This window comes from Peromyscus leucopus, chromosome 14 (assembly GCF_004664715.2).
Source record: "Peromyscus leucopus breed LL Stock chromosome 14, UCI_PerLeu_2.1, whole genome shotgun sequence".
Lineage (NCBI taxonomy): Eukaryota > Metazoa > Chordata > Mammalia > Rodentia > Cricetidae > Peromyscus > Peromyscus leucopus.
This window is the reverse complement of record NC_051075.1, coordinates 598,749-621,807: the sequence shown is the minus strand read 5'-3', so window position 1 is coordinate 621,807 and position 23,059 is coordinate 598,749. Positions and strand designations below refer to the sequence as shown.

General features: G+C 37.2%; 1 protein-coding gene across 3 annotated transcripts in view; it reads left to right on the top strand.

The window, feature by feature from the left end:
• Positions 1–22,238, top strand: part of Bcap29 (B cell receptor associated protein 29) — a 39,067-nt gene extending 16,829 nt beyond the window's left edge. The window contains exons 7-8 of one of the 3 annotated variants that reach the window (XM_028891764.2): positions 17,114–17,214; positions 21,244–22,238. In XM_028891764.2, coding sequence (XP_028747597.1) covers positions 17,114–17,214; positions 21,244–21,279 — 137 coding nt within the window. In that variant the 3' untranslated portion in view covers positions 21,280–22,238. The other 2 variants (XM_037210489.1, XM_037210488.1) reach the window with 2 other exon arrangements.
• Positions 22,239–23,059: the final 821 nt, after the last annotated feature.

Genomic DNA, 23,059 nt, shown 5'->3' with positions numbered 1-23,059 from the left:
CTTGAGAAACTCAAAAGTTCTGTTTCCAGAGATGTTTCTTTGGCTGTTTTCTTGACTTACACCAGACAAATTCATGTAGGCAAGACTAAGAAATTGTGTCAGTTGATAGAAAAAGTGTTGTGATTTTAACAATACAATGTTTGACATACAAATTCATTAAATGCTCGTTTATTTCTAGAAATTGAAGATATTAAGATGGCATTGCTTGAGAGCTTTTCAGAATGATCTTTTCGGTTTGAAACCCAAGTAAAAGCAATGTCATTTTTATTTTATAGTATGTTTTCCAAAGGAATTTTTTTAATTTTGTGCTTCTGTGATCCACCCTAAGGATTTTCTCCATATTTTATTAGTGAAAATAAAGTATTACAGATAAAGGTTTACTTAAATTAATATTAGCACCAAATTTGAAAAGTAGCCTTCTTTAGGCAGTTATTTAGAACACTGCCAGAGGCTGGAGAGATGGCTCAGCAGTTAAGAGCACTTGTTGCTCTTCCAGAGGACCAGAGTTTGATTCCTAGCACCTACATGGTGGCTCACAATTGTGTGTAATTCCAGTTCTAAGGGACCCTTTTCTAACATCTACCCAGGGCCATTCACTTGCTAGGCAAGCTCTCTACCACTGAGCTAAATCCCCAACCCCAAACTTTTTTCTTTTTGGTTTTTTTTGAGACAGGGTTTATTTGTATAGCTTTGGAGCCTATCCTGGAACTCACTCTATAGACCCAGATGGCCTCAAACTCACAGAGATCCACCTGCCTCTGCCTCCCAAGCACTGAGATTAAAGGTGTGGGCCAACACTGCCCTGCCTTATGATAATCTTTTTGAAACAGCATCTCATGTAGCTAAAGCTGGTCCATAATTCCTGATCCTCGTGCCCCAACCCTCCCAAGTCCAGGAATTGCAGCTATGAGCCACTATGCCTTACAAACTTAGTCTTTCACCTGCATTTGTACCAAAGCCACCATCTTGTTTTAAATTGTCAGTGCTGTAAACAGTTTGTTGGTACTGGCTTTAGTCTTTCTTTATTACCTTTCAATGAGATTTTATTATTTGAATAAGGAAAGACATGCTTTTTTCCTAAAAATTTACATATCTGGAAGTTTATATAATGTGTGTGTGTGTGTATAATTGACATTACTAGCAAGTAAAATTATCTATACCAAGGAAATATGCTACAGGCTGCAGGAATATGAAATAAAGATTCAGCTGTATATGGTAAAACTATACCTAGAAGGATCAAGGAATTCTTCCAGAGGAAAAAGCCAAATCTCAAGAAGTATTTAGTGTTATCTGGCTTTTAATATATCAGCTTTTTTTTGCTATGAATTTCTTGTGCATTCTCATAATTTCCCCAAGAACTTTTATCAGTGTGGATGGATCATTTCTTGAGCATATTCTTTAAAGTACTTGGATAAGGTCACATAGACAAGGCTTTCAGCCTGCAGGCTTCCAGCTCCCTTTTTAGCATTTGAACTGGATATCTGCCTTCTGCAAATATCCCCCTTTAGCAAGCATCCAAATATAAGGCCAGCTCCAGACTAGGACAAGCAACAGATAGAATAGCCGCTGGGTGCCTGACACCCCTGAATGAAGGTAAACACCCTTACACAGACACAGCCTGTCTCCTAGGTGCATAGCTTTGCTTCTTGTGCAAATCAAGCTCAGATCTCCCCTTCTCTCATAGCCCTAGCGCAACTTCTTAGAACAAAAGGGTTTTCTTCATACCAGGTGTTTCAAGCTGTGATACAAATTGACTGGCTATCAAGTACTCCTCCCCTGCCCTGTCAGAAAATGGCAGCATAGGAAAGTAGAGGCAGTTTTATTTTAGTGACTTAGAGACTTCCTTACCTAACCACCTGTAAGATTGTAGTTTGAGCACATTTGTGATAGACTTGTAATGTTTCACCTAACCACTTTTAAGAATATATTTTGAGCACATAAATTCCTTTTCCAATTTATTCCAGGCCTTATCTGACCCCACCTCCTCTATTCATTCCCCTTTAGGGTTGCAAATGAAGCTGACGTTGATGGCTTTGCTGGGGATCTTGAAAGCCTTGTGTTGTATTGTAAAAGACTTACTGTTGATGAGGTTGTAGACTGGTTCTCCAAGAGAGCATTAAGCAAGAAAAAGCAATTTAATGAAGTTTATAGTCCAGATGGATGCATCAAATATATATATACATAAAACAATATTTTCACTTCTTCTGAACAATACATGAGTTAGTCTACACCCCTCCCCCGACCAAAATGCTTGAGTAAAGATAGCTAAATGCATACTAAATAAAGAAATGTTCTAAGGGATAAGAATGTAATCAATGAACACAGTTCTCTAAATGTGCTGATAAACTTAAATTGGCAGAAAAATGGATGAAATGGTATTACTGTTTTGAGTGGGGCAAAGCATATGACTGATAGGTTTGTTAGTTGATATATCATCCTAGGAAACAGTGAGTGATGGTGAGAAAATGTTGGGTCCCCTAAGAAACAAAGAATGATTTAATAACTTAGTGTTTGTTTTGTTGTTTTCCTACCTAGGTATACATGTTTACTAAAGACCTTCATGGTCTTCATCAATATATCACCTTATAAAAGACTTATTTTTATTGCAAATATATGTACAATGAATGACTTTTTTTTTTTGTTTAAAGATTTATTTATTTATTTTGTATACAGCATGTATGACTACAGGTCAGAAGATCTCATTACAGATGGTTGTGAGCCACCATGTGGTTGCTGGGACTTGAACTCAGGACCTCTGGAAGAGCAGTCAGTGCTCTTAACCTCTGAGCCATCTCTCCAGCCCCAATGAATGACTTTTTAGTTTAAATTATTCTCTATAGTAATTTTATTTATACAATGAAAAGTTGAAAGCTTTGTGGGTGGGTTTTTTGGTTGTTTTCTTTTTGTTTGTTGTTTGTTTTAATTCTTTTTGGAGACCCTGGTAAGATAACCATTCTTTGCTTGAATTATTTGACCAATTGACTCCATTCCTAACTTCACCTAGAAAGTAGATTTTTACTATTAGAAGTTGTTTAACTTTGGAAATGTGTGAGGAAGGACAGGGTAATCTTGGTCAAGTTGTTAAATCTCTTTAGGGAACAATTTTCTCTCCTGTAAAATTAGGTAATAAACTAATCTATAGTGTCTGTTATGTGGGTCCAAATAATGTAATTAAATAAGAAAGAATATGGGAAATATCTTCATTGTTATCCTTTTGACCTTTAAGGGTTTTTTTTGTTTGTTTGTTTTTTGTTTTCATGAGAGAAAGCTTCACAGTGACTTCCCTTTCTCCAAAACATAAATCCTGCAGGTGGTTAATTAAATATTTATGACTTCAGAAAGATGTTTCAAGCAGTCATTAGGGCAGGACCTGGCATGTTTGATCCATCTGTTAGCTATTAAATCTTCAATGTTGAACTCTCTTGGGTGGAATGTTAGGAGGAAGAAGAGGATGTGTGCCAGAAAACAAAATGACTTCTTATTACTGTATGGTTGCTTATGTAGAACATCTGCTGAACCCACTGACTTGGAATGATACAAGTTCATGAGAGGAGAATTGATTTGAAAAAATAATCAGCATGTTCTTTTCATTATTCTATTAGGAAAATAAAAATGAAATGATCTATTCGGCCATTTCCAGGTTTTAAGAGTGTTTGCTTTTACAAAAAAAACATAAAACCTGTATCTGAACATATTGCCTAGCATATCTACATATTTCCAGTACTCTATAAAATAATATTCACCTAGCATACCTGTTTTTAACCTTTCTTTCTAACTTTAATTTATCCAAGTTTTGCATATACATCAATTTAAATGGTAATTAGAAGAAGCTTACCATAAAAAAAAAAAACCAAGGAACAAGTCCTTTTTGTTCTTTGATTCCTTTCTTGTGATACTTGCTTCATGTTCTTAAATGATTATGGTGGTTATTTTTGATCTTTCTGTGTGGAATATCATCTTCTGCTTTCTTAGGAAAAGGACGCATGTCTTCCTTTGTTTTTTTTTTTTTGAAATGGGGTTTCACTGTGTTGCTCTTGCTATCCTTGGAACTCTCTCTCTAGACCAGGCTGGCCTTGAACTCAAGAGATGCAGCTGCCTCTGCTTCCTGAGCACTGGGATTAAAGGTATGCACCACCACTGCCCGACTTGTGTCTTTTATTTCAAAAAAATCTGTTTCTAACTTCTATTTTCATGAAAAAAAATTATAATTTGTACTATATTGCATTATTATAACTAAGAACTATTCATCATCATTCTGAGCGTTCTCCTAAGCTCTTTTTTAGATTCCATGTTTTCTATTTTTGTTTACTCTCTTTTTGGTGGAGTATATCATCTAAAAGCTGTCTGCAGAAAAAAATAGTTAAGGGGTAAATAATTTAATGAATGAGTCAAATTGAATGAAATATTGCTTTAACCCCTTACCTTTGGTTATAAACTGTTTAATCTTAGAATTTTGAAGGTGTTGTGCCTCTAGTTCTGGTAGCCATTGTTTCTATTAATTGTAGCTAGATTTCATCCACTCCCTGGACTTTTTGTATATAGCTTGTTGTTGTTATTGCTCAATTTTGCTTTGTGAGAACTTTAGCTGTTTTGTTTTCTTCTGTGATGCTGGCAATCAACTAGGCACTTGCTCTTACCACTGAGCAACATCCTCAAACCTTGTTTTGTTTTGCCTTCAGGAGACTTGTGAAATCTTTTCAATGTCTCCAAAGATACAGAATTCCATCTGGAGTGATCTAGAGGAAGCAGAATCAACCAGACTTGGGGTATAAGTAATGAGTTAGGAAGACTCTGGGTGTTGTTCGAATCTTAGGTGGTCTTTTAATAAAATACCCAAAGCCAGATATCAGGGTGAAAGCTGAAAGATCAGAGAAGCAGAACAGCCAGCCACTAGTTCTTACTTCTACAAATTCCTCAGCCTAAAGAGAGTGAGTTTCTGTTTCCTCACACCTCATATACCTTTCTTTGCCCTGCCATATTACTTCCTGGGATTAAAGGCATGTGTGCTTCCCAAGCAAGAGCATGAGATCTCAAGTGCTGGGATTAAGAGTCTGTGCCACCACTGACTGACCTCTGTGTCTAATCTAATGGCTGACTCTGTCCTCTGATCCTCAGGAAAGTTTATTAGGGTACACAACATATCACCACATTTCCCCTTTTTTGTCTAAAATAATAAAAGAAGGTTATAACTAATATAAGAAAAACTTTATAAAATATGTACAATAATTATATTCAATATATACAGTAAAGAATCACATTAACAATATCTAGTCCATTAACATTAGACAGAGAAAATACTCCATTATTTATCCTATTTTGGTGAGTCCACAGTGTTGTACCTAATTCACTTTCTATCCTAACTTGTATTACCAACTGAAAACTATCTTTTGATGTCTGTCAAACTTAGACACTTTATACATCTTTAGTGAGTTTCTTTTCTGAATTTGTTAACAAGGAAAACTATATCTAATTTTCAACTCCTTCAGAGACCTGATAAGGAAATAATATTACCTAATTAAGCAGGAAGTACAAACAAGCAACTTGCAAAAAAATGTGAGAAATGACAGAAACAGCTGGCTGCCTAGACAGTCACCGAAGATTTCTCTGCAACATTGGGGCATCCATCTTCGGCCTCCAGGCCTAGCATATCTGACAGACTCATCTGTGAAGCAGGATTTTCTAAAGGGCCTTCTTACCTCGTCTTGGCAAGGTTCATCAGTCCTTTCTTTTGTGTCCTGCTTGTCCATTTTGGACAGCATACTGTCAGCAGTCAAAGCAAGGGTACTTTTTTGTCCAGTGGCTAACTTTTACCACAAAGAAAGTAAACTCCATATGGAATTTCTTCATTGCCCATTATGTTCTCTGAAGTAGATTGGTGCTGCCAGGGGCAGACATGTCTCATAGTCAGACAAAAAAATAAGAATCTGTTATTAAAACATCTTAAATGCCATATTCTGTAGATCTCTGAAGTTTTTGAAGATGACTTCTGTCTAAAATATATTTCTGTTTGACATTGAAAACATACCTAATATGACTACAAGTTCGATTGTAATGACTAACTAATAACTTGCATTTCTTTATATACTAATTAGTTGATAATAACTTTCAAGGACTAGAAAACTACATTACATTGTTAAATGAGTTGTATAGGAACAAAACCTTGAACAAGATTAGAAGTATATGTACAGTATTTTCTAGCAAAATCAATCTCAAATTTGTATAAATATACATAATTTGTGTACAGTATACAAAAATCCAATCCAATGGAAAATATTTAAAACTAGTTGCTTTCTAAAAGTAGATTCAATAATCTACCTTTTTATCTTATCTCTATATCCTCTTTTTTTTTCTTTTCAGAGTAGATTCAATAATCTACCTTTTATCTTATATCTATATCCTCTTTTTTCTTTTTTTTCAAACAAGAACTCTAAATCTAATCTCCTTTGTTTAGACTTTTTCCTGACCATTAACAATAACTTGTAACCAACTATTCTAAACAATGACAATTATCCATAACCCATTGAATGACCAAAAACCACCCATCCCACCTCTTGGGAATGTGGGTGTCATGTTCTTAACATTACTTCCTGCTGTCTGGGGGCAAAGGCATCTTTAGGGAATCCTGAAAAGAAAATTTTTGGGTTAATTGTCAAGTCCTGGGAGAGTTAGCTGTATCATTTGTTATCCAGTCACTGCATAATAGGAAAGTGTAGGACTTGTCTCAAGTCCTTGCTCAAGTAGTCTGTGAGGCTGGATCATCTCAGCTAGCCATCAAAATTGTCCTGAGCAGTTTGTAGTCCAAAGCTGATCTTTGGGTGGTGTTTGTCATCTTTGTGGCATTATAATTGTCCTGATGAAATCATCCTTGTGGGATCCTATCATCTCTTTGGAGACTTCAAAGATCACATTGAGTCAGATTATTCCTGTTCTTGGTAATTTTTTTTTTTTTTTCTGAGTAGTTCTCTTCTTCTTTGGATGCTTACTTGTCCAAAGGTCTTTAAATTCTTCAAGGTGGTTATTTTTCTTTACCTGAAAAGACATAAACAAAACCCTTCTCCAACCCTAACCTTGGGGAATTTCCAAATCTAATCCTTATCAAATTTCTCTGCCCAGACATCACTTTCTGGGATTAAGACACGTATGCTTCCCAAACAAAGGCATGAGATTTCAAGTGCTGGGATTAAAGGTGTGTGCCACCACTGCCTAATCTAGTTACTGGCTCTGTCCTCTGATCCTCAGGAAAGTTTATTAGGGTACACAATATATCACCACACTGGCTTTTTAGTTTATTGACCAAGATTATTTTTAACCAAGGTAAGGATCAGAGGATTAGTAGAGTCCTTTATTTTTCTAAGCAGGGGAGAAGAAATAATGTGTTTGGTTATAAATATGCTGAGTTTGAAGGATTGAAGGACCATCTGGATACTGTAGTGAAAGTTCCCAAAAGAGTTGAAATTACTAGTTTGAGGCTCAGAAGAAAGGCCATCTCATATTAGAATCTAGACCATCATGTATCCTTACAGCTAATATCTAAATTGGGCAATTGATAGGAATGCCAAGACTGCTTTGAGTGAGAAGAAGTCTGAATGTAGAACTCTGGCACATAAATTGAAGATTGCACTGAGAAGACAGGAGAACTTTTACATAGTGACTGTTCCACTTAGGGTTATTTAATGCTTGAGACCCCTAAATTGCAAGAGATAACTATGTTCAGTGTGTATAAGTAGTATTAAGTGTTACTATTGCTCTAAAAGATTCTTAAATACAACATAATATGTAAATATTAAAAAAATTTACTTGAGATCTTACTCTTTAGAAGACATTTTGAAATGGCTGACAGGAACAGCATTCATGAAAACAAAACGATCAGTAGGAGCTGGAGTAGGTTAGGTATATGATGAAACTGCAACCTATGGAGTAAACATCACTGCTCCACTGCCCCACCCCTCTCCTTTTACTGCTTCCACAATGCGGTATTTTCTTCAGAACAAGGTTCACAGTGTTTTCCTTTCACTTTCCCCTTTTCCATCTTGTTTTTACTCTTTATTATTGATGAGATTATTGTCAAGGGTAAAATTTATTTGAAAATTTGTATTTAAGTTTTATTGTCTTCTCATGAAATTGTTTTCTTGGGAAAGATTGACCCAGTTGCCCTGTATAATGGATCAGTAGCATCATCTTATGCTTGGTAGAGTGCCCTATAACTTCTTAACAAAGTACTCCACAGTTTATGTCTAGAAACAGTTCTTGAGATTTGGAAGACTGGGAAGGGCTGCCTCTTGGAAGACTGCATAGTGAAAAAAACAAAAACAATCAACAACATGTGGTCTTGGTCAAGCTTCATATTTGAACTTTTACTGGTCCACATACAAGGCAGTTCCCTGGGTGCTGTGAAGGGTACCAAGATGAATACTTTGAGAAAGCCCAACAAACTCAAATAATAAAATTAAAAAGTAAGGAAATAGTTATTAAGCCAAAATAAAGGTATAATGTCAGGTCGTGTGGTGGTTTGAATGAGAATGGTCCCCATAAGCTCATGTGTTTGAATGCTTGGTCCCCAGTTGGTGGAACCATTTGGGAAGGAATAGGAGGCACGGCCTCTCTCTGGCCTCACTATGCTCTCCTTTTTGGATTGAAATGTGAGTCCTCAGCTGTTCCTGCCACTATGCCTTTGCTTTGCCATCATGGATTCTAACCCTCAAAAACTTAGATCACTTAAATACTTTCTTTTGTAACTAACCTTGCTCATGGTGTTTTGTCACAGCAATAGAAAAGTAAGACAAGTGAAGCACAATAGAGAGTATAGTTGATTCCTATTGACACCATTGGGGGAAAATTTAAAGGAAAGAGTTATCATTTTACCTGAGTTATCAGGATGGGAAGGATTTGATAAGCAGAAATAGCCTAGGAATAGCTTCCCCTGGTTTCAAAACTTTTCATGAGGTAAAGTGGAAAGCCCTTATGACCAAGCATATAGTTTATGTCTGAGTAGGAATGATGAGGCTGGCAAGAAAAGTATAGATACTCTTTGCTTAGTAACTGAGCCAAAAGTATCACCATTATTATTATCATTATTATTATTATTATTATTATTATTATTGGTTTTTTTTTTACAACACCATTCAGTTCAACATAATAGCCACAGATTCCCCTGTTCTCCCCCTCTCGCCCCCCCTCCCCCTCCCCCCAGCCCACCCCAATTCCCACCTCCTCCAGATCAAGGTCTCCCCCGAGGACCGGATCGACCTGGTAGACTCAGTCCAGGCAGGTCCAGTTCCACCCCCCCCCCCCCCAGACTGAGCCAAGCGTCCCTGCATAAGTCCCAGGATTCAAACAGCCAACTCATGCAACGAGCCCAGGACCTGGCACCAACGCACAGCTGCCTCCCAAACAGATCAAGCCAAATGAGTGTCTCACCCATTCAGGGGGCCTGATCCAGTTGGGGGCCCCTCAGCCTTTGGTTCATAGATCCTGTGCTTCCATTCATTTGGTTATTTGTCCCTGTGCTTTAGCCAACCTTGGCTTCAACAATTCTCGCTCATATAAACCCTCTTCTTTCTCACTAATTGAACTCCCAGTGCTCCACCAGGGGCCCAGCCGTGGATGTCTGCATCCTATTATTGGTTTTTAGAGACAGGATTTCTCTGAGTTTCCCTGGCTGTCTTGGAACTCACTCTATAGAACAGGCTGGCCTCAAACTCAGAGATCCACCTGCTTCTTCTGTCTCCCGAATGCTGGGATTAATGGCACGTGCCACTACCACCTGGCCCAAAATTACTTTTATTACTTAGCAACTTAAGCTTATTTACTGATGTTTCTTTCATATATGGAGCTTGCAGTGGAGCTTATTTGAAAGCCTGTTTTCAAATTTGAAATTTTTCACATTTGAAAGCCTGTTTATCAGTTCCTTGGCCCAGAGTACCAATAAATTGTGTCCACATGGATAAATCCATATTGTCTCCAAAATTCCAAAGCACTGGGTTTCCTATGGGCTTCTTTCTTACCCGCACTCCACCCCCCACTCAGAATGTAAGGAAACTGAGAGGCATGCAAAGAAACAAATTTGTTCTTTGTAAATTTAGTCTTTATAAGAAAAAAATTAAATTATTTTTGTTTTATTTATTAATGTTTGCTCTGTAGTGTAATTTTTTGTATAGCTTTGTCTCTATTTCAGTAATGTCTGGCTCTTCTTGCCAAGGAAGCAGTCTGCTAAAGAATGTTCACTTTAATCTCTCTGCCATTAGTTGGGCTTCTCACATTGCTGCTAAGAACAGGGGTTTTGTTGTTGTTGCTGGTGGATGTGGTTTTGTTTGTTTAACCATGATTATGCCTCTGTACTGTTTCAAACTGTTGGCTTCTTGTCACCTAGGCAGCAGTTCAAGTTGTACAATGTGGTGTGCAGTGATCTGACCACCAGTACATCTCCAGTCTTATCATTTAAATTTTACGTTCCTTCATTGTTATCTTAGCTTGTAGTTACAACAGTGGCATCTCATTAGTTTTTAACTTTTGCTCAGTTTTGCAGATCTACCTGCCTAGAACTCTAAGTACAAGCATAAATTAATTGATGCTCATCATTCTGTCCCAAAGTTGCCATGTCTATGAAATGTCCCCAAAGTCTCTCCCTTTAAGCACAGTAGACTGCCTTCCTTCCGTGGCATCCATTCCTACACAGTTACCAATAGTGCACTCTGGAGAAATTACTGATTTTATTTTATTTGTTTGTTTGTTTATTTTGTGTGTATACATGTTTTGTCTTCATGTATGCACTACATGCATGCCTGGTGGCTTCAGAAGCCAGGAGAGGGTATCAGATCCCTGGAACCTAGAGTAACAGATGGTTGTAAGCTGCAATTTGGGTGCTTGAAATTGAACCTGGCTCCTCTGGAAGAGCAGACAGTGCTCTTAATCACTAACCTATCTCTTCAGTCCTTTACTTCACTTTTTAATAAAGGAGTTTATTATAGGCTTTGGAGTAAGAGCTTAAGAGGTTGGAAACAAGTAGAACCCCTGCATAGGAAGTGTGAGTCCCAAAAAAGGTGTGCCACTGAGGGTTGTTGTCCAGGAGTCAATAAGGATTTTCTGACTTGAGGACATGAGCTGGTCAATGCAGTTGATCCACCTATGAAGTGTTTTTATCACTCTATCCCAGGTGTCTCAACTGAAGATTCAGTTGCATACTCACATATCTTCCAGGCAGTTGGCAAATTGTAAATGTTTCTCCTGAAGACAAGTTCAGTCTGTAACTGCAAGTTCCTCCTCTGGCTGCCCACCCCGCCTCCTACCTAGAGTTTCATTCAGCCTTTTTCTCTAAGGACATTACTGGGGGTATTTCTTGGGGGCCCATTGTTTGAATAGTCTATGCCTTGAACTAATAAAATAGATACTCTCTTTTTCATTTGTAATATCCTTCAAAACTATAGAAAACTTGATGCAACATTTTATTTAAAAATTCTTTTTTTAACAAAGAAATTCAGGTCATTTTGATACATTTTAGTAGCCCATGGTGATGGCATATGCCTTTAATCACAGCGCTAGGGAGGTGTATCTCTGAGTTCATCCTGGTCTACAGAGCAAGTTCCAGGAGAGCCAGGGATACACAGATAAACCTTCTCTCAAAAAACCAAATAAAATAAAATAAAGATAAATTCTTAGTTTCTTAGTACTTACAGCCTACTGACGTCTAGACAGTCCTATATATATGGTGTAGTGGATAAAGACACTTGCTGCCAAGCCTGAAGACCTGAGTTCAATTCCCAAGATCCACATGGTAGAAGGAGAGAACACACTCCTACAAATTGTCTTCTGACTTCCACATGTGAGTAGTGGCACATAGGCCTCCTCCTCCCATTACACACACAAAGTAAATAAATTAAAATTTTTAATGTGTTTTTTCTCTATGTGTATGTATGCTTTTGTATACTATGAAACGTGGGAAGATCAGAGGACAACTTTGAAAAGAGAATTCTCTCTTTCCGCTCAGGCATCAAACTTGATAGAGAGCATCTTTACCCAATGAACCATCTTGCTGGCTTTATTGCACACATTATTTCAATAGTATATGCTATAATGTGATTTGTCACTTTTGATGCTAAACTGGATCACCTGGCTGAGAAAAGTGTCTGTTGGGTCTGTCTACTCTAAAAGCACTACTCCTGTTCTCTCACCATAGAGTAGTCTTCGAAAGGGAACCACCGGTAACAGACCACATTTAAATGAGGGGTTGTAAGTATTGTATCATTTTGAGACAATCCACATAGTCTAGTCTTAATTACTCTCTATAGTGTCTGTCTCTTCTCTCCATTTATCTATTATGTCAGTGATCTCATGAGTAGTCATGTCATTCTCTGAGGTATACTTTAATGCTACTTTTTTGTTGATCAAGTTGTCTTTTCAGAGCCATTGAAGACTCTTTGGATTAGCTCCTATGTCCCACTGTACATATTCCACTATGGAAGGCTATTTGTTTTGATTTGATTTTTAGAGCTTTTCCTTACTTTCTGATACTCAAACACAATCTTAAGAATGTTTTGCTTCAGTACATTTCCATCAAAATATTTCAAATAGTTCTGTTTGCTTTGTGGTTCACCAGCTCTTCTGAATGTCTTGGTTTTTGATTGAAGAGACAGTTGTGCTTATCTTTTTGAAACCTAGATGCCCATCAGATGACTAAAGTAGCCTGTTATATTATTTGCCTGACATTTCTCATTTGTACACAAAATAATACCTCAGGTGCTTATACTCCTCACTTATCTGTGTGGAAGCACCTACCAGGTGGTAGGCAGTGTCCTAGATGTTCAGTGGGTAGTTCCCAGGCTAGTGAGGACACAGTCATCCTCCAGGAATAAGTGCTGTGGTGGAGCTTGCTGTGCATTAGAAGAAGGATAACTTCTTGATATTTTAAGGATGATATTAATCAGCCAAATAATGTAGGAAACAGTAAGTAAGGCAGGGCAGTAATGGGTAAAGGTCATGGGGATGCTTGAATAAAACAAAGAAAGTGGCACTTTGGAGGTATAGCAAGGAGTTCATTGCAACTGGAGCATAAAATAAGATAGAGGAGGTCAGAGGTGAGCATCAGCAAAGAAACCACCATGAAAGTTAACTGCTGGAGGGTTTGAAAGCATGAGAGTGGCCACTTTTGTTAGCACTGTAGACAGTGAATTAAAGCAGCTAAGCAACCAGATGAGGAATCCATTCCAGTAACGTAAGAGATAAGGAGAGTGGTCACAATGATGAAATAGAAACCTTATCAGCAGATGGGTGTGAGGGTGAGAGGACTGGTGGTCACTGAAACAATGACTAAAACAGACCTCGCCTGTACAGACTTGACAAATAAGTTACATTCAAAAAATAACTGCAAAAAAAAACTGCATTAAATTCAGCAATTGTTCATTGATAAAAATAGTACATGTGAATGTCAAATAGTGAATAGCTCCAGGATATCATATGCTCAAGTTCTTAAAAACAGAACTAAAGAAACCAGCACTAAATATATAGAATTTTTTTCCAAATAAAATGTTCTCCTCTGGCTCAGATCTTATAATTCTTGTACAACAGCCCAACTTTATCTGTTTTGCGAGTGCCTCCAAAAATATTTTCTTCCATTTCCTGGCAGTGCTTAGCTGGTGGTATCTGTTATCTCTGGTAGAAATCATAGTGATATACATTTGTGCCATTCGTTAGTGTAATCTCCTCCCAGTGTGCAAATAGCTGTAAGTTCAATACTTGGACAGATCACAAATGTTCTGACCTACTTATGTCAGTTTATACAAACATGTTGACTTATCAATGCCACTGTAACACTAGTTATTTTCTCTGCTAATGGTAAATGTACTTTAAAGGGTTTTAGTGACTAGAATATACTCCAGCTTCTAATTGAATCTGGCCATTCTTGGGAAATATCTCAGCATTTCCTTAAAGCTACAAATGATAGCCCATTTTGTAGATAAGAAAATTGAAACAGCAACTTAGATATATTGCCTCAAACCTCTGAGGCTGATAATACATATGTCTTTCATATATATTCTATTTCAAAACTGATACAGCTTAAAACAAGCACATTCACATGTCATATGAAGAGTTTATATAATTCCTTGTTTACAGAACGTTCTAGAAGAAGGGGAAAAGCATCTGAAACATAGCATTGTTATTTTTATAAAACGAGATAAAGAAATTGGAAGCTGTCTAAGAGGCCTCAAGACAGTAACAGCCTTCCCTAATTAGAGTGAATTTGATTTTTAAAAAGTAATTATCAGGGCTATTGATGTCCACTGAGATACAAAACATAGTAAGAAACATGTTCACATATTGGCTTGATCAGTAGCAGTGAAAATTCTTTGCCTACTATTGTTTTGTTAGAAGTTCATATCAGTAATAAGCAGAAGAAACTCCTGGATTTGCTGTGTAAGTGGTTACCTAGTGTCTTAATAATGAACTCAGGGTGACACAGCTTCAGAATAACTATTCTAACTGTACAGAAATTCACTGAGTCTATAGAGTTTGAGTCTGGTTAATTTCATTGTCTAATGTTTTTATTTCCAAGGGGTTTTTTTTTGCGATAAAGTTAATTAAAAATTTAAAAATAATAAGGAACTGATGAGTTGATCTCTCAGATGTAGTATATATTCTAAATAATCTATTCAAGTGATTAAGTATAAATCATTTTTACATTAAAACTAGCCCTGTGTAGTACACGCTCCTGGCCAACTGTCCCAGTCCATTTTGGCTGGCACAACAAGGTACTGTAAATCCAGTAGCTTATAAGCAACATAAATTTATTTCTCACAGTTTTGGAGGTTGGGAAATCTGATGCCAGGAAATGAAGGTGCCAGAAGATACAGTGTCATTCAGTGGCCTTTTTCCTGGCTCATGGATGTGCTTTCTCACTGTCCTCACAGTATGCAGAGGAAGGCAGCCCTCTGGAATCTCTTTTGTTATGACACAATCTCATATATGAGGGTTTTGCCTTCATGACTTATTTCCCAGCTTCACCTTCTAATGCTACCACTTTGGTGATTAAGTTTCAGTATATAAATTTTAGGGAGTAAAAAATCATCCAGACCATAGTATCTTTTTTTTAAAAAAAAAAAAAACTACCATTGTAAGCTAGTCAGATATTATTAGTCTGTGGAATCTATCTTGATTTTTATATACCAGAAATACAGGTTCCTAAACATTTTTAGTAAGATCTGAAGATAACACTAACCATGCTTCATATTTTCAATGTCTTTTTGGTTGAGCTCAAGTTTAAAACTAAGGCATAACTCTTTATGTTGTGATTGCAATCCCAATGAAATCTAACTACCACCAAAAATAATAATAATCACCTCCTTCATACATTTACCAGGTAGTAGCATATTAAATTTGTCAAAAACAGTCTTTAATATCTAATTTAGAATGATGGATCCAATGAAAGGAAATTATATATAAAGTTGTGCCCAGCTTTTAATATGGGTATTGGAGGTCCTTTACAGCAAACACTTTACCAACGCTACAGGTTTCTAGAAGTAGACCTTTTGATGACTGTTTTATAATGCCTGGAACAAGTGCCAAAAAGTAAAGAAATACCTTTTAAGCCGGGCGGTGGTGGCGCACGCCTTTAATCCCAGCACTCGGGAGGCAGAGACAGGCAGATCTCTGTGAGTTCGAGGCCAGCCTGGGCTACCAAGTGAGTTCCAGGAAAGGCACAAAGCTACACAAGAGAAACCCTGTCTCGAAAAAGCAAAAAAAAAAAAAAAAAAAAAAAAAAGAAATACCTTTTAAAAAGAATGAAAAAAAGATGGGAGCATAGTCATTAGAAGTACGAGCCAGCCTGAAGTTCTGACTGACCTAATGTAGGGAAATTGGAACCTCGACTAAACAAGTTATTGAAAAAATAGGAGCCAGGTAGTGGTAGTACATGCCTTTATTTCCAGCACTTGGGAGGCAGAACCAGGCAGATCTGAGTTGAAGGCCAACCTGGTCTAAAGAATGAATTCCAGGACAGCCAGGGCTACACAGAGGGATTCTGTCTCTAAAAACAACAACAAAACAAAGAAAAAGAAAAATATAGGAATTTACGATTTATATTGATTCATAGATGACAGATGTGCCAATAGGTGGATGGGAAAGAAGTTCTAACTGAGTAACATAGATAAAATGATAAAGTGAGAAAAATTACTAGTTTGCAACTATCACAATGATTGTTTTAAGGCAAGAATTATAAGCAGATGCTCAATAGAGGTAGGCAGGCTGGCATTTTGACAGAGCAGGATTTTTTTCATAATCTAATTTATCTTCCCACATATCACTGCTCTGGTTACAGGGGCAAACAACAACAAAAATGAAATGAGTAAAAGGTAGAAGATCTTTGGAAGTGGTTGTTCTGTGTATGCACTGGGAAATAGTAAATGTCATTTTTATCATGTTCATATGTATGTGGAATAGATGACCTGAATTCTGTCGTAAGGAAACAGTAGACAATCCCAAATGAAAATCGTCCTATTTTAAAGTGGCCTGTATTCTTTAAAATGTCAGCTCACAAAAGAGAAGGTGGGAGTAAGATAAAGAACTAGTCTAGACTAAAGAAAACTAAAGAAGCATGGAAATGAAATGTAAGTGTGATCCACTACTATATCTTGAAGTAGACGTGAAGAACAACATATAAAAGGACATAATAATGACTGTTGTCACTATTAAAATATGGGTGGTAGACTGCATTAAGTGTATTAATATTAAATTTCTCAAATTTAGTAATTACACTGTGGTAGTGTTAGAGAATGCCGTCTTGTTAGAAAATACACAATGAAGATACAAAGAGAAGGGCTGGAGTGATGATTCATTGGGTAAGAGCACTGGCTGTTCTTCCAGAGGACCCAGGTTCAATTCCCAACACCTACATGGCAGCTCACAACTGTCTGTAACTTTAGTTTCAGGGGATCTGACATCCTCACATAGGGTCAAAACACCAAGCACATAAAAAGAAAAGAGACATGTTTTTGAAACTATCAAATGTGTATGTAGAAAGTGTGATAACAATATGTAGCATGACATTAACAGTTGGAGATTGAAGTGTATACTATATAGGAGTTCTCTACTTGAGTCTTATAGCTTTTCTAATTGATATTTTTAGCCCTTTTTAAGGCACAAAACGATGTGATGACTATGAAGATACAGTCAGAGAGACTTTCAAAAGAATATGATCGACTCCTGAAAGAACACTCAGAACTTCAGGTTGGTGACATGTATTTATAGATTTAAAGATTTTTTAAATAATAATTCCTTAAATGAACTATTTGGATTGCATGCCTTTCACAAATTCAAATAGTGTGCTTAATCCTGGCTTTATTAAATAACCAGAGAAGCCAGACATATCTAAAGGGTAAAGATTGACCATTACAGCCAATGCAAAACAGCTATACTATAAAGAATTGCTGACATGCTGATTCAAAAACATTCCACATGTGGTGAAGTTTTAAAGAAAAGAATTGAGCTATAAAATAACAGCATTAAAAAACTGGTTCTGGAAAAATATGTGTTTCACCATCTGGAATGTTTACCGTATTTGTACCAAAGTGAGGCTAAATTTTGAAGTTTCATATCACATTACTCCAGTCTTTGTTTTCAGTATCTTAAGGCAAAGAACTATGGCATTCAAATACCTGATTTATACCTCCAAAGTTGTATCACGAATTCTAATTGGTCAGATCGTACTACAAAAGTTGATTTATAAAGATGGGGGAAAATTTTGGTTAAAGTAGCTCTCCAATCTAAGCCATGGGTTTTCTTTCTCTGTCTCCAATTTAGCAAGAGTCAGTTGAACATTCATCCATATTAGATAGGTTTGTCTCTTTTCTCTTCAGTTGTCAACCACCAGCTTGAATTTATTTCCCAGCCACTCTTTTTTGAGGGGTACCAGAGATCAAATCCAAGGCCTAGTAAATGATAGGTAAGTGTTGTAGTACATTTTTGGGGCAAGTGTAGGAAGAACTGATATAGAAGCAGCCTTGGCACGTGACAAATGGGCATCATCCCCATGTACTCTGGAATCAGTCTTGGAATACCTGTGTCAGTCTTCATGATAGCTTCATAGTAGCTTTATGATCCTAAGAGATAATGTCATCCATCTGAATGAAATTCACTGTCTTCACTATAACACTGGAACAATAATAATGCCTTGCTCGCTGGAGTGTTGAGAGAGCTAAGTAAAATGCAGGGTGCTTGGTACTGCTCCTGGCTGATGTAAATACTTAAGAAACATAGATAGCTGCTAGCTAAGCATGGTGGCACACACCTTTAACTCCAGCATTTAGATCTGTCTCGAAGAAAAGAAGGGAGAGAGGAAAGAAGGAATGAATGAACAAATAAGAATGAACTGTCATCATTGTTGTCATCAGTATTACTTCCTTTGTAGTTTTACTGAAAGACTTAGGATGTCTCAAATAGCTGCTTCAGCCTTCAGTTACTCAGTCAAGAAGCAATCTAAAACGTAAATAATCTTGTTCCCAATATGTAATCTAGTCTTGGGACACTAAAGGCTAAATTTATGGTCTAGAGTAGATGTTTATTTCCACTGGTAGAGATCCTGAAATTGTTGACCTCCTCAGGGCATGACAAGAACTACTCCATGACATACTCAGCATTCATCATGGGAAGACCTCTTGTCTGTCTAAGTAGACTTTACTCCTTGCTATTTGTAAGACCAGGGTCTTCTCAGCCATCATATTTTTCCAGACATTTTGAGGGGAAAGAGTTTGCAAGATACCAGAATTGTTTAGGCCCTTAAATGGAAAAAGGAAAACAAAGAATATACCCTCAACCTTTCAGGTCAGTGTCCATAGCTTAATGTCTCCGTTATGGTGACAGTTAATGGTAACAATTCGATAGGGGTAACTCCTTAACCCTGAAGAATATTTAACAGTTAAGATTTCCTCCAATCTCCTCACTATCCCCCCCCCCAAAAAAAAAAAACACTTTAAGCTTGGAGATTCTTTGTTCTTAGCAAAAGATGTGGAAAGCTTTTGTAGGTATACTCTGCCTAAGAAAATATGCTGCAATATATACAAAAGTAGATGTACCTGCTTTGGAAAAGAATCCCATCCTAGATAGACTAAGTGCCATGTAGTGCAGATTGGAGCCTTATTGGAGCACATGTAACCCTTAGTACCTGTCTGTATTCTGTTTATGAAATACCAACATTTATTCAGTGTGCTCTGGACAAAGCACCTGGATAATGGTCTTATATATGTCCCTTGGCAACTCAGTAAGCTAAAATATTTTAGTATCTCTGTTTAGTGGGCAAAGATGTCAAGAATCAATTTTTTTTTTATGTGATTTGCTCCCAAGTTACTGAACTGGAAAGAACATTTAAAGCTAGGCATCTAAGTCAGGAAATCTTTCTCTACAACCTCCATCATTAACTGGGTTCTTCAGCCTGTGCTGGTCATCAGTCTGTGTATTCTTGGATCCATTCTCTTTCTACCCCTGCCCTATCCCATGTGGAAACGTGCATTTCCAGAACCTTGCTTTCTGACTCCTGAGCAAATTTAGCTAGTGAGAGGCATTAGTAGAACACTGAAAACAGAGAAAGCCACTGATTTCTCCTATTTTCTGCTCTAGGTGACATTTCCTTCCTGGCCTCCAACCCTTCTCTCCCTGGTCACAGTTGCAATGGGCAGCTTCCATTTGCTGACCTTTACCCATCATCCACTCGCACCCTCCCACCAAGAGTGGTTGTGGTTTTGTGCTGTTGTTAATGTTTGGGCTAAACCTTACCACTGTTTTGTGTGCCTACTGTCTTATCACCTGTAATTCTAACTTCCTGAAGTATCTGTTTAAAGGGTTAAGTTGCTCCTGTTGTGACCCTCTAAGTCATTTGACATCCAGGTGCCTTGGCTACTTCATCACTTACATGAGAGATAGGGTACCTTAATGAGCACCAAACCAGATCCTATTTCAAAACAGAACTTCAAATATTTTTAAATAGGAAAGTCTCTGTGTAGCCATAGCCATAAGATGCTTAGTTGATTTATTACATTTTTTTCCCCTATCCACCCACCTCCCCATTGTCCACTATGAAAACCTAAAAATCATGCTGAAGTTTAGATGTCATTCCATGGACCCATCTTCTCACAAGTGACTCTTTAATATCTACAGTCTGAACAAGCAAAGGAGAGTGGAAACCGTTCTAGAGTATAAAGCTGAATTTAGCTTGTCCTCATGAAATTTACTTCTATTTCACATCAGTCTTAGTAATTTAATTGTATCCTAAGCTTCCTTGGGAAAACTTAAGTTTTTCTCAATTTTATAAAATTGTGATAGTGTGAATGAAACAAGTATGAACAGTTGTTTAAACATTAAAATGGTAGAAAAACTGGTTTCTTTTCCGTAATCAAATCTCATTTTGCAGCTTTTAAATACAGCTGGGGCCCCTCCTAGTTAAAAGCATTAAATGAATATTAGAAAATGGTCCCTTTAAAACATACATAGTCTTTTTTTCTTCTTTGGCCTGGCTGTCTTCTAGAAAAGGAAAAAAATGACTAGGTATATGCAGCACAAACCATCAACACTTGCTAATTTTTAAATTCATTTTAGAAAATCACCTTTCACATTGAGATTTGCTCTGAGCATAATAGCATTTTTATTAAAACTTTGATTTATTTCTAAAGTGCTCATGTATGTATAAAAGTGTAGAAGTAACATGTCATTCAAAATACCTCCTCTCATACTTAATTGCTTACTGTTCTTATAAAAGCATTAATTCTCAGCCTTAACAAGAGGTAGTGGGCTTTCTGTGTAAACGCAGTAACATTCTGCAGTTCCATTCTCTGAGATTTCTTTCTTGATATAAACATTTACTTTCTTAATCCAACTTTCCTTTTAAGGTTAATTCCTATTTCATATCTCATTGTTTTTTGCTTTACTTTCCTTCATCTTTTCCTTGCCAAAAATCTTAATTGGGTCTGCCATAGGGGAATTTGAAAAATTTTGTTTTCCTGGGGTAGCTGTGAAGTGAGAGCAAAACAGATTAATATATGAAAAAAATGAACTTATCAGGAGACTTTACTTTCCCTGCCTCTGAATATTTTTTCAAACAAAACTCAGATTTTATAGTGTTTTCATTTTTTTTACTTTCTCAATCCATATTTTAAATATTTAATTCTCTAAAAACTAGACAAAAGACAAATTTTTATAAGTCATTGTCTCTATGAACTTGTTTATTAATCCATCTTTTTGTTGTTGTTGTTGTTGTTGTTATTACAGAACCGTTTAGAAAAAGACAATAAGAAAGGCCTGTGAATTAACTTCGTAAAAGAAGATTGTGATACACCTTGTCAAGAAAATAAATTTGTTATCATGGTAGTCACTAAAACTTTCAAAATTCAGCCAAAAAAAAAGCTGTGCTAGCAGCCACAGGTGCACATAGGCTATATAGTACTGATGTTACCAATCTTTTGAAAAAATATAAGCATGTTAAATGCCATATTTACATATTGCTAATAGCATTTGTATATGGTGGTTCTTTACCCATAAAAGGAAACATTCATTAGCCATTTACTTCCCAAAATGGATCTGAAGTTGCATGAAACTATTATTAGCCTTGAAAGCTTTGATGGGTTTTCAGTAATAATCAGTGGTGGTGGTGAAAATGATGTTTGAAAGTAGTACTCAGTCAGAAAATTTGTTCACAGGGAAATAAGGAGAAGTAACCACATAGCCACTGTGTTTATAGAAGACAGAGAGAACAATGAAAACAATGGCCTTAGGGTTTCTTAAGCTTGGTGAGTCTACGATTTACTGTACATACGACAGCACTGTTGTGAGCTGTGTTTTTGTCACTGTGCTTCTGTACGCATTAGACTGTTTTTATTGATACATGTTTAGTCATATAATCAATATTCTACCTTTTTAAGTTCATCTAGTAACGGAATTTTTGTCCATTAGTGTAACTGTCATAACATTGAACTGAACTTATGTTGCGTTGTGGAATTATCCACTTACAAAGCTCATTTATGACATCCAAAAAGCCGTGTATTTTATGCTTGTGAAAGTTACTGATTATATAGTATTACCTCAGTATACATGCACTGGTATCATACAGATCTCTCTACAATGTTCTATGTTTTCAAAGTTAAATGCTGGTTTTCTTGCAAATATTCATGTAGAGGTAGTAATTACAGTAATGTGATATAGATTATTTCAGTGTTTAACTGTGAAAAGCCACTTGTCTTAAAATAAAAAATAAAATAATAATTAGAGTTTTTACTTCTCTAGTCTTTGTTTTATCTTTTGTTGTTCATTATAATTTTAATGCCAATTTCAGATAAAGGTAAGGAGTTAGTGTTAGTTTTATGCGGTGCTGTTTCCTACTAGGAAAAATCACGAGGCACAACAAAATCCACTATAAGAGTTTATTAGGCCACGTGGTGGTGCACACCTTTAATCCCAGCACTTGGGAGGCAGAGCCAGAAGGATTTCTGTGAGTTTGAGAGGCCAGCCTGGTCTACAGAGTGAGTTCCAGGCACCAAAACTACACAGAGAAACCCTGTCTCGGGGGTGGGGGTGGGGGTGGGTAATTAGGAAAAGGGACGGACAGGAAAAGGTGTGCTCAGGCCTGTTTGAGAGACATGTGCAGAAGAGAGGGGAGGGTACATGGGATCTGCCTTTTATGAACTCCCCCCGCACATGCGCATATGGGCCCATGTGGCTACACCACTCATGCACATGGATTATGTGACCATGCTGCCCACTGATTACGTAGGACATGCGGCTCCAGAAATGACTAGGTGTCTGGCCAGTGCATTCACAGTCATGAGGGTGTGATAGAATTCCTATCATCAAGACTCTTTGTTCTTATAAAAAGAGAGTGGATGAGTGGGGATGGGGGCATCGTGTCCCCCGAAACTGCTTCCAGCTGACTTGGTGGGTGCCAGTTAACTCTTGGGGAATAGGGAAGGGGCTTCTGAGGTAGCCAGACATCCTGGGGTAGGGGCTTGTCGGCTGCTTTGGAGTCATCCATCATCTTTCTCGGCTTGGGTCTCTGTGGCTGTTTGGGTCTGAGAGGGTACTGGTGAGACAG